General features: G+C 42.1%; 1 protein-coding gene across 4 annotated transcripts in view; it reads right to left on the reverse strand.

Annotated features, from left to right (window-relative positions):
* EXOC6 (exocyst complex component 6) overlaps window positions 1-17,429 on the reverse strand; it is a 75,774-nt gene that overhangs the window by 55,626 nt on the left and 2,719 nt on the right. For 3 of the 4 annotated variants that reach the window (XR_001414525.1, XM_014965959.1, XM_014965950.1), the window contains exons 2-3: window positions 1,533-1,704; window positions 196-243 (exon numbers count right to left, since the gene is read on the reverse strand). Coding sequence is in view for 3 of the 4 variants with exons in the window: in XM_014965959.1 (XP_014821445.1) it covers window positions 196-243; window positions 1,533-1,704 (220 nt within the window). In the remaining variant the exon portion in view is untranslated. Of the gene's footprint in view, window positions 1-195; window positions 244-1,532; window positions 1,705-12,138; window positions 12,192-17,429 lie in introns of those variants that run through there. The other variant, XM_014965970.1, reaches the window with a different exon arrangement.

Here is a 17,429-nt window from a genome sequence, read left to right on the forward strand (position 1 = left end):
GGGTTTAATATTTTTCCTAGAACTTTTTTTTTTTTTTTTTTTTTTTTTTTTTTTTTTTTTTTTTTTTTTTTTAAAAAAAAAAAAAAAAAAAAAAAAAAGAGAAAGAAAGAAAGAAAATCACAATTAAATTATGCAAATAAACTTAATTTGCTACAAATATTCATAATGTCCATATAGGAAACACCATTTTCTCACCTCTTTCCCAGCATCCTGAAGCCTTCGGTTGGTATCAGTAACTTGGACCTTAAAAATAATTTCACCTTTGTTAGACAAATATGCATATATTGCCCTGATGTGACTGCTCACCCTTGTAATCAGATCATGCTTCATGAGAAACTTAGAACAAAGAAATGCAAATTCAAATTAACTCTACAGCTTGAACTTGAACTTTTGATCGCAAAGGGCTTTTGTTAACTTCAATTACTTATGACAGTTCTTTCTAACAGATTCTGTGGCAAACTTCTCAAATTTACTTGGGATTTTTGAACTTTCCTTGTTTCTGTAGGTCTGTCAAACAATTCAAATCATTGACCCAATTGACCACTGGTCCCTTTTTGATAACCTCAATGAGCTCTATGGGCCATTCATTGTCTGTAAGAAATGGTGATTGCATTTTATGGTAATTAAACATTCATACTTTGCTGAATGCAAACACTGGGTGGTTGATTAACATCAAACGTGGAAATCTCCAAACCACAGCAACATTTTAATGCTGCAGGTGCAGGCAAAGCTCGACCTCGGATTTTCCCACATAGTAAGTGACTCATTAGGTCATCATAATAAGGAAGCACATTCTAGTTTATTAAAAATCTCATTAATTTCTGAACAAAGATGCTCAATGACCTCATTGACGCTGTATTTGGTCTCTTGTTATCTGAATATCCTTTATATAATGCTCTTCTAATCATAACCTCTGATGAACTATGCTCATTCTGTCTGGCGTGCATATTTTGCTCTCAAAAGTGTAAAGAGAGCTAAAAGGGACGGATCTCATAATTCACTATTCTGCGTTCTGATTTGAGAATAAATCTTAGTTCACATTTCTAATGAAAACTACTACCTCCACCTACTCTCCTACTCATTATAAAGAAAAATTATTTTTCATGCATAATTGCAGTATTTTTATTTTTCTAATCAAGAGTTTCACTTTTTCTAAGGTCTGATGTGTAAACACATGATTAGAAAAAAACCTATGTAAGAAATACTAGTTTTACCATTTGTGGTTCTTTACCTTTTGAGAAACCCTTTAAAAAGGGAAAAATAGTTTTAGTAACGTTTTCTGAAAACATGTATTTTTTAAAAAAAATCAGAACTAGACATAATAAAATATTCAGCTTTGTAAATGTAAATTACGGGGATCAGGCACACAGCTCTAATCACAAATCCTAAATAATCCACTTTTAAAAAATGGTTGCAAACATCAGAGTGTATGTGACAATCACGAAATTCTTGTTCTTCAGTAAGAGTGTCTAATTCCTTCTTTTAAATGAAAAGACAATGATACATGAAACTCTGAAAAACTAGTTCCTTACCTTTAATTTTTCTGCATCAGCCCTAACTTTAAGAAGTTCTGTAATAGCATCCACAAAGCCCTGATGATGAAAATTGCACATCTTTTCTATCTCTCTGTCATGGTTACGTATGCAGGCATCTAGTTTTTCCATAAACCTCTGGTGTGCATTTGGTTGGTCATCATATACAGACCTGTTAAACACAAATAAGAAAATAAAAGTTCACTTTTCCCCCCAGTTAAAAATAGCACACAAGGATCTTTATTGAAATCTTTCTCTTAAAAAGAAAATAAAAGCACGAAAACTTGATGCTACGGTGGCATCACTTGTGATTCACTCCACCAAAATCAGCATTAAAAGCAAGAGATGGTGCAAAACTGAGAACTGAACCAGCCCTTATGGCATTAATCCAGGTGCTTAACCAGTTACATCATGGTTGACCTGAGCCTCACTGCTCGGTTATTTATGCCCTAATGCTCAAATACGGGTACAAAACAATCAGTTTCTCCGACCACCTCAAATAGCATGGATCGCTTTTCCATCAAATTTCACTCTTTGCTAAATATGAAGAAGTGCAAACATACAAATTTGGGTCTGTGGTATTGCTAACACTGGAGTTATCCGGGCTGGAGGGTTCCAGCAGGAGGAACAGAGCCTGGAGGGGCAACCCCTGCTCCCACCTCCTCCTGCCCATCCCAGGGCAAAGCCACCACATGCACCACCCCACCACTGCTGCCTCCACCGCATCCAGCTTTCAGGAATGGCCAAAATCCGGTCTTTTGGGTTCTTTCACTCATTGTTTCAATAGTACGCTTACAAACCCCCCAGAGGAGACATGACTCCTGGAGCAATCGCCACCGCAGGCTGCTGAGCTGCCTCAGACAGGGAAAGACGATGGAAAAACGCTCAAGTGTGAGAGCAACTACAGGAGAAGGGGCAACTGAAAGCTTTACTCTTTGGCAGAGGAAGCAAGAGAAGAACTGTGCTTGAAATTAAGCCCCCAAAAGGCAAGGCACAGGCAGTTCCAAAATTTGATAAATAATTTGATCCAGCAACAACAGCAAAGACAGGTAATCTTTGAAGCAGCTTTTCGGACAGAAGGAGCGCGGCAGTATGAGGATGATATACACACACAAACACCTTTGTACTGCAAACTACAAGTGTTCAAAAAAAATGTATCAGGAAATCAAAGATCTTTAAATTGCTTTTTTTAGCCTCTAATTTCCTTTTGTAATTACAAAAGTTTTCTCCAGAAATCCATAAGGAGAAGTTGCTTCAAAAAATAAAAAAAGTTGAGGGAAAAAAAAGGCTGTAGTTCCAATGACCTCAATGTTGCTTATAGCAGAAGTACAGCCTTAAGTTCAAGACCCAGGCAATACTGAGTCAAAGCCTCTAAACCTCTTGAGTAGAGAGAAAGTACTTCCCCTCCCAGTCTTCTCGGAGAAGTACAACATCCCATGTTCTTCCAGATCCTCTTTTCTAAGCAGACAGCTGGGCTCTGGGCTCATCGTCACCCCTGCAACAAACCTATAGCCAAGTGTCTGACAAGAACTCTGCCTTTCAAGGAGGAAAAGGGTACAGAAGAGGTTGAAAAGGCTCTTGAAACTAGATTCTTCATCCTTTTTGAGTTCCTTTTGACCTTGGGCCATGTGCTCAGAGAAGCAACCAAAGTCAGAGAAATGAGAAAGGCAATTAGCTGTCCTACGTGCCGAGGGACGGGAGCCAACTCCCAACAGCCTGTGCATTATAGATATTTTCTCAGGAAAAAATCTATTCAATAAAATATTCCTAGAATATCACCTTTTTGCTGATAATGGGAAAAGAAGGCTATGGTACTGAAAGGCAGGGTCCTTCCTCCAAAGCGCCCCAGGGGAAAAGTAGAAGACTGTTGACCCATGAAGTGGTTCACAAAGGGAAAAATACCCCTCACGCTTCCCCCCACCACAGTGGAAGGAACAGACATGCGACAGTCGGTCTCTCCCCCTGAGTGACCTGTCAAACCACCCAAAAGAGGTTCAACAGCTGATGTTGTGCTCCAAAATACATGGTACAAGCTGGTCACACGAGTGCTGCTCTCCATCTATCAGAAAAGGGTCAGAGACCTTGGGACCTACAGGGTGGACGTGCAGGGACATCCACCTGTCTCCAGACTACTGTTCCTGGAGAAAAATAAAACGATTAGGAGGACCAGAGGCATCAGATCATGTCTTCCCAGATACTGGGAATGCAGGAGCTTCCTCTGGACGGGCTGGACTCACCATCTCTGCTGCACTGGGTGCTAAAGCAAAAAACAGAAAAAAATGTTCTATTTACCGCTGCTTCCTTCAATCTTTTATTTAAGGGTGGAAGGAGTCTCCAAGTTCAGGTCTCCTTCCAATGTTGCAAAGGGAAGTGGGAAAGGAATGTCATTATCACACTGACAGGAGACTTCCATCTGTCGCTGTGTGTTTGTAGCTGTCAGTTGTGTAACACAACAGTAAGTGAAAACAGTAGTAAAACACACTAGACCAAACAGACCTAAAATGAGAGCAAGACTGTAAAAAGATGGTGCAAGAGGAACTCCATGCTTGGATTTGTCACACCAAACTGTGGTGTCTGTGGTGGCATGAATCACTGCCTTTTTGGACCTAGACATTGCCGGTGACTCTAGGGGAGGCTGCAGTCCAGCACGGCTGTCCCAATACCTTCTGATCAATTTCAGGTCTGCCAACGCCAGCAGGCATGCCGCTAAAATACCCAGAGAGGGAAACAATTTGTCATCAGATTTCTCTTTAAAATGTTATCATACAATTCCAGACAACAGAGCCAGAGATTCTGGAAGCACATATGATGCAGCACAGGCAATACAGTATTCACTCTTACAAAAATCAGCATTTATTATTTTTTCTCAATATTAAAGCTACTTATACTTCAGCTTAATGATAATAAATAAAGTACTGATTGATAATTCTCAGGGGTATTATCACAATATTTACTTCAAAATCGTACAGGGAATAAATGTTTAAAACCAAGGGGGAAGAAATCAATACTGTATACATCCCGACATACTGCCCTAACCACAAGATTAAAATAATCTTATTAAAATCATAGTGAATGTTTTATGTTCTACATTGCACTGCTTTCTGTGGGGATACTAGTAAAATGGTGATCTGTGATCTAAAACAGTATTTTGACGCTAGAAATATAAATTCTGTGTTAATTACATATGTAAACAGCTCCATCTTGTGGGAACAATAATAAATCAACATTCTTCAGCACACTCGGGAAAAAAAACAAGACAAAACTCCTTACCTTTAAAGAAATACATCATCACAGTATTTAAAAGAAATTCACTTTGTATCACAGCCCTCTGATCTAGGTGAGAAGTGAGAGGATGAATTAAACAAGATTACTCATGTCCCTAAGACTCTGCTCTCAGGACACCACACACATGTGCTATTTTGGAGGCTTCAGAAGATCCTGAGCTAAAGTCCTTCAGAGAGCACTGCTACTGGAGAGAGTCCCGACATCTCTGGCCAGGGACAGATCAGGCTTTTTCTCACAACCGCCGACCCACCCAAGGTGACCCACGCCTGACTGACCCATCATGGAACGCCAAGCACAGTACAGTAAGGCTTATTTCTGATACTGAAGCTTATTTTCCATACATACATTTCAGAAACTATCTACACTTATCTAAGTAAAGTAATTGCTACCTTTGAATAATTATCTGAAGGTGTACATTTCAACAGAGCACGTGTGACAGCTCCTTTCAGCTGGTGGTCTCTACAGCACCAGAAACCTACAGGCTCCCAGCGGGTGACTCACACCAGGAAACCCTGGAGAGGAAGCTCTCTCCATGTGATTAAACTGGGAAAAAAGAAAATAGAGAAAATGACTGATGTTGGAGACAGAACTTTTGGCACAAGGAAGCAAACACACACCACAGCACCTTAGTTTCCATCCCGTAGGGAGAGCTCATTCAGGAGTGCCTGGTTGGGCACCGGCGATGGCAGGGCAGCACCGCTCCACCCCAACCACGGGGCACCCGCCCAGCACACGGAGCCGGGGGGGTTTCTGGTATAGCGGGGCAGGTCATTTGTTTGTATTTCCCAGAACTCTGTATATAGACACAGAGACCTTTTTTCTGACTCATCCCAACAACTGGACAGTATGAGTCATGTTAATGCCAGTCTCAGTAAATAGAAGATAGTGCAGAAAGTACTCGAACGAGGGAAACAACGAACTGGGAATAGTCAGAGACAGCTGAGCCTAAAGGAGAAAGAGGTCTCAGTCACAGGCTCAATTTTATTGCAATAGGGATATTTTTACCTTGGTCTTTTCTTACCAGCTGGGCTGAAGGGAGAAAGCAAAGCATAGCCAGATTTGAATTCAGGTCTTAATAAAAAAACGAAGGAGAATTTTCAGCTATACAACCATTTTCCAATTAAAGACATCAAACAAGGTTACTTTATACCACAAAAGAACAACCCTAAGATTTTTATTTTCAAAATTGAAACACAATATGAAAAAGATATATTTAAGAGGTCTTATTGACAATTTTTTGTGCCTACATGCAAAAATCGATTGAAGCACCAGAGGGCACCAGTCTCTGCACAAAACCACCAGCTGTTGAGTAAGCAAAAAGGCTGATCTCCAGAGAGCAAAAACTCAGCCAAGAATCACAAAACCTAACCTGCCATGAATTCCACCTGACTCCTTACAAAGTAATATACTTCAAAAAATCAATTATCCTCAAGTCATCTGATCCATTGTACAATGACAACTCCATACACACGCATTGTAAGGCTAAGCCACTATCACAGATCTCCTCACAAATGGTAACAGTGCAGGTTCAAAAATATATTTCTGCTATCATTTCACGTACATATTTTCTGTCATTAAACGCCTGAGTGCAAATGGGATTAAAAGAGGATTGGCATTTCACAAAGGAGGGAAGTAAAAAGTTATGGGCTAAAAAATATCCTGAGCCCAGAAATACATTTAATACAGTGACTGAACTACTGGAAAGGCAGGCAAAGGAAGTGCACGTGGACTAGTGAGTGTAAAAGCAGAGGAGCCTAAAAATACTTTTTGAGAGTTCAGCAAATACCCCATTTGGTTTTTCCCCTCCTCATCCCCAGTCTTCACATCTACATCATCTTCCCGCTAGAAAATGAGAATAATCAGAAGCCTGAACACAGCTTCCACGGTAACCTACTCGGTGGGAGTTTAGCGGGAAAAGTGAATAGCAAGAGTAATCAGAATGAGAACTGAAGTAATTTTGTCCCTTATATCCACAACAATAGCTGTAACTTTTCAATGGTAAGCAGAACCGCTCAGGTACTCAGGGTTCGAGCAAAAATGAACTTGAAGAGTTTATTTTATTAAAAATAAAAGCTCCATACTTCCATAAGAAAATAAGAATTCAGAAGATAATATGAATTCCTGGGTGGTGATAAACAACTGTCAATTAAAAATCATCACTAAAACAGTCCATTAGATAAATAAAAAAGTAATATTTAAAACTCCTTTTGGGTGTTTAAAAAGTCTATTATTTCTTGAAGTTTCGGGGGTTTGTTCTCTTGTGCGGGGGTTTGGTTTTTTAAATGGGCAATGACTCAATTTTTAATTGTGCCCCATATTCAGGAGAAACATCTCTGAGCTTATGGAGCATTACTATAGATTTTCAGAATGAACAATTCTCTTCCTAGTAATTATTTATAATAATAGGTTCTAACAGCAACAAAGACTCTTAAAACAGGTTATCTATTTAAAAAATAGCAAAAAAAAAGAAAATAGAGAAAAAAATACCCATCTTTTTACAGGCCACAGTAGCTCCTCACTAAGGACCTGCCACTTTCCACCATGTTCACATGCTCCCAACCCATCCGGCTCCGTCCTGTTTCTAGGACGAATTGCAGGTTCCCCACCCTTGCCTGCATTGCCACAAAGTCTTTCATTTCCTGATTACAAAAGACATATGAAGCAATTAAAAACTGTATGCACACATTCCTTCCAGGGTACTGATAACTACTCCGTAAGTGCCCAGCAGTTACATCTCCAGGAGTGTGGCGACAGTGACAGGAATCACACCTATCTGATCAGTGGTTGTACAGGTTTGACATGGGAAGTCAGCCTGACCACGTAACTTCTGAACTGCAAGAGATGCCGGAAAAAAAGACTCATTTGTAGAGCTTCAGATTTGGCATTGTGTGAAAAATAAATTTTTAACCGATCACTTTGATCAGTTAAACCAGATCACAAAAAAAAAAATAAAAATACAATTTTCATTCAATTTTTCAAAGTAATACTTAAAACACAAAAACAAACCAAGTCTCAAGAAACTGTTTGTTCTCTCCTTCCATTTCTCATTTGATCAAAGAAAAAAAAAAGACATTAAAGTTATAAACTAAAATAATATTTACAATTCAAATTTGGATGATGAGCTCAGTGAGATCGATGCAAGCACAAAAAACTGACCATGCAAATTAAGATTCTGCCTTTAAAACAGACCTGTCATTGTGACAACCACCATCCCTAATCACGATACTCTATCAAACGCTCCATGTAAGTTGCCTTTTCACAGGAAACACTGCAGAAATTTCCTTTGTCTTACAATATACAAAGTTATTTTCTGTTTACACAAACCGCAAACTTTGTCGGGATTTTTCCATGGGGTAATTTCATATAGGTTTCTGCATACACCCTGGAAGGCTTTGTAAATTAACGTCCAGGTGTTTCCTGTAATTCAACTGGAGTTATGGTAATAAGCACGTTTCTTAAAACCTTTCTATGCCAGGTGCTACCTGGGGTCCAGTTCTGCCGTCCTTATTCACGAGTCCATCTCAGCCCCCCACTGAAAAGACTGCATTACGTGCCAGAACAACACACAACTCAAGCTACGGATGAATCACAGAAAAGATTTTATTAATTCTGGTTTAGCTGTTACGCTTTCCGTGCCCAGTTTTCCTGTATGTGCTGTTTCTGTGAATTGTTCTCACTAATAGCATCCTGTTTCTATGCTCAGGAAAGGGCTGAGCAGGGCTTGTCGGTGACCATTGCTTCCGATGAGCGGGGTCCCTGCCCTGGAACGACAGTGGCCACTGTCCCTGCCGGGCCAGCGATGGACCACGCTGGCAATGCTCCTGGGCATCCCTCCAGCAACACCAGCGCAGACAATCAGCAAACCCGGATTTGCAACTGGTGATGGATAAGCATAGACCAGCGATGGACCATCAATGGACCACGCCAGTGATGCTCGTGGGCATCCCTGCAGCGACACGGGAGCGTATAATCAGCAAACCCAGATTTGCAACCGGCTTCCTCCTTCCTGTTTTCACGCTGCTGACCAAGGAGATGCCTCTTCCTGCCGAGCCTTTGTGCGACTTACTGGTGTATGAAGCAAGAAACTGAAAAACAAGTGGTGCACTATTTTTTTTTTTTTTAAATTTGTGCTGAGCAAAGAAAACACCAGCTTCAGTCACTTTGGTATCACCAAAATATCTATCGCCACGTAACAAACTGCCCAGTTTGGCCATCTGTCTCATGTACCTGTACGAATACAGAGGACATAGTTGGAAAATAAATAAGAAAATAAAATAAGAAACTGAAGTCCATATAGCAATATTCTTATCCTTCCTTAACATTTCCAGACTGTAACATAAATTGTTCCATTTTACGAGCAACGGATTTGCCTATAAATGAAATTCTTAAGTTCTTCTTAAAGATTTGATCAGATTTCTATTACACATTCCAAAAATAATTAGTCTATTACAACCAATAGCTAATCTGTCTTCTCTATCTGGGGCACTTTAGACATAATCATCAAGATAAATACGTACCAATTGTTTCTGTAGTGTCTTCACAAGACATATGAAAGTAGAACAGAACATTTAATGTCACAAATATCTAAGTTACTTATTTCAATAGGCTTTGAATACCAACACTAAAAGACGTAAATATATTATTTCAGAAATCAAGAAGTTTCAGGTTAAATAAAATATCCAGTAATTTAAAAGTTACAAAACCAATTGGATTAAGGTGTATTCTGTTCAATACAAATCAAACCAAGTAATTCTTTGATGTGTCAAATTCCTTTGCAAACACATAACCAAAGCATATATTTTCCAGTAATTCTATGTTATTAATTTTTGTTAACTCTATGAGCTCACAAAACCTATACATAGAAAGTAGTGTATTTTTCTCGTGCAAATCAATGACCTGGACTATATATCCTTTGCACGTGCACATCTCCCAGAATGACTGAAGAGAATCAAAGATGACTTTTTAAAAAGTCTGGTTTTAATTCAAAAGCCCAACTAAAACTAACTCACTGTGTTCTCCTCTGTTGGGAAGCAATTAACAGTGCTGAAGCAATTGACTTCCACTACACTGCCTGCCCAGTTACCTTCTCCTAAGTTCATGAAACAGAACAGAAACAACACAGTGCAAAACAATACCAACTCTGTCACTTTTATGTGGAAATGGACTGTGAGGAGAAGGCTGCCCGGGTGCAATCAGCGGGGCAGAGTCCCCTGGGTGGCTCTGCACCCCTGCACAGAGGAGGTGCATGGGCTGTGACAGTCCCCAGGGAGCGGTGACAGCAGCAACACCCACACGCTGAGCAGAAAGCTCAGGACGTACGTGACACTTCAAAGTTTAAACACTTTTTTTTTTAAGTCAAAATGTCTCAAAAATACCCCCCAGGTACACACATTACAGTATATGCATTATTAATTTTGTATTACCCCGGTTCATGGGAGAACTGCAAGTGACACTCACTGCAGTTTCACAAGCAAGTTTCTTTCTCGGAGACTTCATGAAAACCCCTCTCCCAGCATCGGAACTGAACACCTTCCTCATGCAGTAACAACACAGGTCCCTAGTGCAGAACTGTTCACTGACATCTTTGAGGTCCTCTCTCTCAAACCCCATGTCTGATGCCCTCTAAAACCTGCTTCTTTCCTTGTAACACCTCCATGGGTGGTCTGGTCCCTGCTGGTTTGGTGCTGCTGAGAAAGGCTGAGGTGCAGGAAGGGCTCCAGCAGAGATCATGAACTCCTGCCTGCAGGGGACACGGGACACAGTTTTTTGGGCACACAAATGATCCTGCAGACACAGCCAAGGAAGAGAGGTACTGCTGAGCACACTGTAAGCTGAACATCTAACTGAACGTGATGTCACTGTTACACCAAGGTCTGTGGTGACAGGGATTCGGTTTGGGCATTTCAACCACCACTAGGGAATAGCCAGAAGGACTGGCAGCAGCTGGATGTTGTAACTAGCCACAGCAAGCCCTTCAGCAAGATAAAATCTGATACGATTACCTGATGCTGTTGCAAAGCTAGGGTGATGTTTTTGAATGAGTCAGTACCTGGTAGTTCACTACAATCCATAGAAATAGTTTCCTATTTGCAAATCCATTCCTGGCATTATCTTAGAAGCGTTATTTCAGAAATATCAATCCTCATAGATTCTTATGAGCTCATTTTAGTAGTATAATCCACAAAAGGTGACATGACAGAACTCGCTTAACTGCAGTTGCTGTAATTTCAGCCTTGTACGTGCAAATGCTCTAGCACCTACAGGTCAAAACCAGGCTGATGTTTAACTGGATTATGCTGAGGCTCCTCAGGCAGACATCTGTACTGAGGAAATGGCTAAGTCTGGGAGCAACAGCTCAGCAGCGTGCACAGAAAGCTAGAGTACGGTGCATGCTGTCGGCTTCCCCAAAAATCTGCAAGAAACTACCCACGTGACTGGCATTTGAGGAGGATGTAAAATTACGCATTTCCTATGCATATGGCAGGTCCAAAATCTGGGTCAACAGACACTAAATAAAATCAGCTTGAGGAGTAAGTCGATGAAGGAATGACACGAATAACAATTGAGCTTCCTGAATTTGACTGATGTAACAGCGAATAAGCCGTTCACATGATTAAAAGGGTAAAAGTCGGTGAGACACAATGACACAAACTGCATGAACCACCTATCAAGTACACTATTCTGGGTCTCTCAGCAGATGATCCCTCTATTTTAAAAGCTTTAATGTGTTTTGAAACATGTTTCCTAAACAAGGGAACAACTTCAAGCTCTTTGGTAATCCTTATGAAATTGGCGAGAGCTATTTCAGAAGTATTCTTCACACAGGTTATTAGTTAGGTTAAAGCTTCGCTTGGCACTTGCCCATTTGGAAAACACTGCAAGAACTGAGTCAGAAGCTGAGGCATGAACACTTAAAAAGATCAAGATAACCTGATTTGCAGACACATATTTCATTACAAACTTAATCAGCATTGAACCTAAAGATTTTTTGCAGACCAGAGAAATGCAGTGCAGATATGAATATCCACAAAGTTTCAGGCTTTATAAAAAGTAGAGAAGTACTACGTTGAAACTTGCAACAATGGAAGCGAATCCTCACCACTTCTAAAATACCTTTTGCAACCATTGGCAAATTTGCCTGAAGTATCAGGCTAGGCTACAGAAAAATCAGAACTGCAGTTCTGCTGCTGAATATATAAATACCAGATTAATCAGTCTACAGCACACACTCTTCGTATGCTGTTTTGACTCTGTGGAACAGACTAGCAATTAAAAGATAATGCTCCTTCATAGCAATGTACATGGAGATAAACCTGCTCACAGAGACAGATGCTTTGTCTGGCTGTTGCCTTTCCACATAAATACACAGAATATCATAAAATCCTGCACCAGGTAGCAAAACCTGCATCGCCTCTCCAGCCCAGCCTCTGGTTTTTCAGGATACACGTCTCAGGGAGCGGGCCGTTCTCCTCACTCCATAGCAAGCCAGCTGCAAAACAGGAGTTAGCTGTTACAACAAAGATAAACTGATATAGAAATACACATCACAGTACACTCTGTGACCTGATCCAAAAGAGACCATGGCTAACACACACCAAATTTCTAGTTCCTTTGGGCTACTTTTTAACTTCAGTCTGAAAGGGAACCAGAAATGGAACACATTAACTTGAAAACTGAGCAGGGCTTGAAGACAGACCAATAATGAAGACGCAGAGTACTGATTTTCAATCCATAAAAACAGCTTACAATATTGTAAAATGTTATCATACTATTTGAAATTTAAATACATGATCAAAACATTTCAATTCTGATTCAAAGCATTCGTTGATGATCTCAAGAGTCCTCTTACATTTGCTCTATATTTAAAACAAGACGAAGCTATAGATAAAAATACAAATTGCTGGCTCACATTCCAAAACCAAAATAATGGAAACACAGAAAAATGCTTTTAGGCAATCATACCTGACAAGTGAGACCACAGGGCAAAAATGAGGGCAGCCACATTTTGTTGTCGGGTAACCACATCACGGAGTCCAGCAGCCCAGAGGCGAGCGCTCAGGAAAACGTTCCCAGCCTGTGACCGTGTTAACGCCGAGCCGTCGTTCCCCGTCCACGGAAGCCACTCACACCGCCTGTGCCACTGCTCACTAACTGTTCTGCTTGAAGATACTGAATCATACAACTAAATCATGCCAGCTAGTAACAACAGTGTGCACTTTCAGTAAAACACACTACATTGAGGCGTCAGAGCATCCTGTTGTACTCCAAAGGGTATTTTAGGCGCTTTGTTCACTTGGGCTTTGGACAGGCCCCCCCAGTGGACAAAAGAATATCTCAAAATGACAAATGATGGCCCCCAGTCTGGGCAGAGCATCTGCAAAGTGTACCACAACTCAGTAAAAGCAGCAGAATTAGTCTCTCACTCCATAGTTCCACCTCTGAATTTTCTTACAAACCTTGATCAGCAAAGGACCAAACAGTCTTGCTTGGACCACTGTTGCTGCCTTCACTTCCTCCATTTATTCCTGCCTGACTAACGCGTGCCTTTTACCCTCAGCACTCTGCAGCACAAGGACAGAAGCTCAGGATGAACAGTTATCAGCAGCTTCTATCACTTCTCCCATACTCATTTATGAGGCTTACAGCAAATCTACGTCCTTCCTCCAAACCCCGTCCGACCTAGATGAGACAAAAGCAGCACCACACAGAAGTGACTTTGCTTTGCAGGGGGGTGGCTCGGTGCCACCTTCACCAGCGCGATGCCATCCTGGGCAAGTGGAAGGGCACTGAACAAATTGAGCATCCGACAGAAACGCACCAGCCCGACGGCGCTTGGCGTGACTGCCACAGCCAGAGACAATATGCCAGTGAGACCTCTTGAGAAGGAGCCTGCTAACAACACTGCAAAGAAGCTGCACAGCAAGCACAACTTACAGCACCACAGAAGATGCTCTAACATCTACAAGGCAACAGCTTTGTGATGACAGATTTCAGAAATGGAGGAACAGAGAAGTTGCTTAAAGGCATTTTTACTCCGACCTTTGAGGAGCATTTTCTAGGCTGCGACTGTGGGTCAAAGTCACAGGGTACACCCCACCGAGAGACACACCAACAGACACAGCACCTCCTCATCAGCTTCACCTGCGCTACAGAACTGCCAGCATTGACTCCCACATGATTTTTAAATTTTATTTTAGTTTTGTATTAGTTGTTTTGTCAACTGATGGCTGTGCACAGGGAGCACAGAGCACCGCAGACTTGGCGAGGCAAAGCTCGTGAGATGAAGTGTTCAGGAAAAGTCTTCCATGTGCTCACACAATACATTGCCCAGTGAGAGTTTCAGAGTTAATTCATTTATTTTGAGATGGATATGGGAATCACATTTCTTTCTTTTTGTCTTCTTCCTTTTCCTTTAAAAGATTATAAATGCGATGACAACTCTCCCTGGTTTTGCAAAGCCCAACAGTATGTGTATGACATGAATTATGAGATATTAACACACTATATAAGAAGGTGAGAGTGACGAGCCTTAACAGGTGTTGTCATTAATCCCACTTAGCTCACCCTTAAAGCTGGAAAGATGTTGATAAAGTTTCGCAGTTTGCTGAAAAAAAAATTAATCCTGACCTGCTATATACACAGTCTGCCCATTTAATGAAAGGCACATTATACAGGTGATTTAAAGCTCCTTTATAATGTTTCAGTCTGTGTCACTAAATTTAGAGATGCACATTAAATACCAGCAATTTTAAATCAATAAATTTATCCACTTAAAATTTTAAAAGAAAATTAATTGTATCAAATACTTTACAAATTCATTTAATCAAAGAGAATCTCTTCATTTTATATTTCTCGAGATGCAGAGCAACCTTTAGGAGCTAACTTATTTCCCTAAATAGTAAATACACCCAATTGTTCCAGCTGTACCTTGATTCCTCCTATAAAGGACCTGCGTTTCACATCCCTGTACATGGGTAGATCTCAGCACTAGAAAATCCCCTGCAGGGTCAGTCTGTATGTTGTCCCTTACCTGTAAATTACACATAAACCAATTCCATATCAATATACGCTACTGCTCTTTATACCGTAAGCACAAGTGCTGCCGCTCTCCCCGCGGGGCAGGAACCAGCACCACGGCAGAGGCACCGAGCCAGCAAACAAAATACTGAGCAAGAGCAGAAATGGGTTTCCATGGAATCTATGGGCAGTCCAAGTACGTAGATTCCATAGAATAAAAAAAATTATACTTCCTTTGTGGAGCATGGATGCATAAGGAAGATACTAAGATCTTGATATGAGCAATTCAGGATAAGTTAGATCTTGCACATCCCACAATCTTCAGCATTTAGTATTTAGTATGACCTCATGCTCCTTACCCGAACCGCTCACCTCAAGCCCTTCCTCTTGTGCTGCTACTGAAGGAGGTACGTCGGTACGTTATTTCATGTCAGGATGCTATAAATATTCGCCCACCATTACAGACCACAGATTACAAAAATATTCCATTTCACATAAGGAAATTAATGTAATTTCAGCAATTACATGACACAACCGGCGTGAACGCCTTCCACAGCTGGAAATCGATGGATGGTTTTATGTTGTGGCCTTATGCAACTGCATGTAGAATTGCTCAACTCATTTCTTTGATTTCTACTGTTCAGCAAGTAAAACCTAGATCTCGTGCAGAAAATAATGTTCCATTTTACTGCCGCACTTTTGTTCATTGAAAGAGATCTTGATATTAGACATGGAATTTTAGACTTCTAGTTCCACACTGCAATTCACAAATTTTAACAGGCATAGCCAAAGAGATAGCTATGGTTTTAATTTTAAACACTGCTCTTCTTATAAAGCAACAGCATATTTCTGTGACATTGGCTGGGTTTCTTTCAAAACACTCAGCGAGGTGTAACCATTCTTCGGTCTCTTTTTTTTTTTTATTTGTAAATGAATACTAGAGGTTAAATCAGACCAACGTGCACTTCTTCTCTAAAAGTTCTGAAAGTCAGCAATGCAAAAGTCTCCTTCTGAACAGTCAGTAAAATAACAAGGCAGATAAGATAGATGAGATACAGGTGGAAAAAGAAAGGAGAGGAACACGCAAAGAGTTTAAGAAACTAAATGTTTGTATTTATAAAAAGTTTGACACATTTTAAATGTTCAATATTGTCCCTTCCCCCTTCTACATCTCTCCCCATCCACACCTGTGGTTTCCAACATGCCGTGCGGCCCGATTCTCTGTCTGTTCTTTACAGAGTTTCCTCTGACAGAAGCTCTATACTGGAGATAGCAGTGAAACTGCAATTATATTTAATATTTTGTTGTTACGTTTTTTGTTTTGGTGCATTTTTGGCAGACATCAGCTCCAACCTGCCTAGGCTTGTTAGCTGAAACACGGCTGAGCTGCCTCCAGGGACAACTCAAATCTGAAAGCATCTCAGCTTCCTTCTCTCAACCTGAGCTCACACACCCCCAGAGGTGAAGCTCCTTATGATGCTCAGCTTTGACACCTCCACACTGTACTCCCAACACTGGCTGGGTTTAAGGAACAGCAAGTGGAGATCAGAGCACAGTTTGCTCTGAGCCAGCCTCCGAGAGCAGGCTGACCCCACAAGCAGTCCCTGTGTGACGTCTGGGCCACCCCACCACGCTCCCCATCTGGGCTCTTTGGGGACTGATTAACCCCAGCCTCGCACAAATGGGAGTACCCACTGCAGACATAAGCAGACAACTACAAAATCATCTGCTGCGAGGTGCAAAGCGACCCACTGCACATGCAACATACACCTCTATTCCATCAGCTCTCGGCAGCGGGTTCCCCATGCCGGCACCCCGCATTCCAGCCACACGAACCACCTCCCTGTACACAGGCTCTGTGCATCTTCCCAAAGAGATCACATGCAAATTCACAGTTTGGCTACTGTTTGTGCCTCAGACATCTCTAGGCAGGGAAGCATCAGCAGAGCTCTGGGATGAAGCCCCCCTTTCCTGCAATCCACCCCCTCCAGGCCCTGCCCTTCTCTCCTGGCTCAAACTGAAGGGCACCTACACACTTCTCTCCAGCACGAAAGATTAAGCAAAACCTTTTCTTCCACATGCAGGCTACGCCATTTGGCAGTACGTACAATGGGAGGGAAAAGGAAAGAAAAAAAAAAACCACCAAGCCCCTAGAGTCACGTCATTTCAGAAACGCTCTGACACTGTCACACCTCCGGCAGGAACCCACCGGGCAGCGCTCAGGCCACCCCAGGCCAGGCCGCGGGCAGGAGCCCCGCACTCACAGGCGCAAACCCGCCCCAAGCAGGGTGCCGACCCGCGCCCTGCCAGACCCGACGGCACCGGCACAGCCCGGGAGACCGGACAGGAGCCCTCCCCGCCCGGGCGACGGCGGGGCCGGCAGCGGCTCGGGGCGGGCCCAGCCCCGGCGGAACGCGGGCATCGCCCCGAGCCCCCGGCAGACAATGGCAGAGGGAGGCCAGCCCGGGGCCGGGGGCACGGCCGCAGCCTCCGCTTGGCCCCCTTCCCTGTCAGAACCGCCGGCCCGGGGGTGACAGCCGTCCGCTGCCGGCCCGGCCCCGTTCCCGGCCCCGCTCTCTGCTCCTTCTCCCCCCC

The sequence above is a fragment of the Calidris pugnax genome, unplaced genomic scaffold (genome assembly GCF_001431845.1).
Source record: "Calidris pugnax isolate Ruff unplaced genomic scaffold, ASM143184v1 scaffold64, whole genome shotgun sequence".
NCBI lineage: Eukaryota > Metazoa > Chordata > Aves > Charadriiformes > Scolopacidae > Calidris > Calidris pugnax.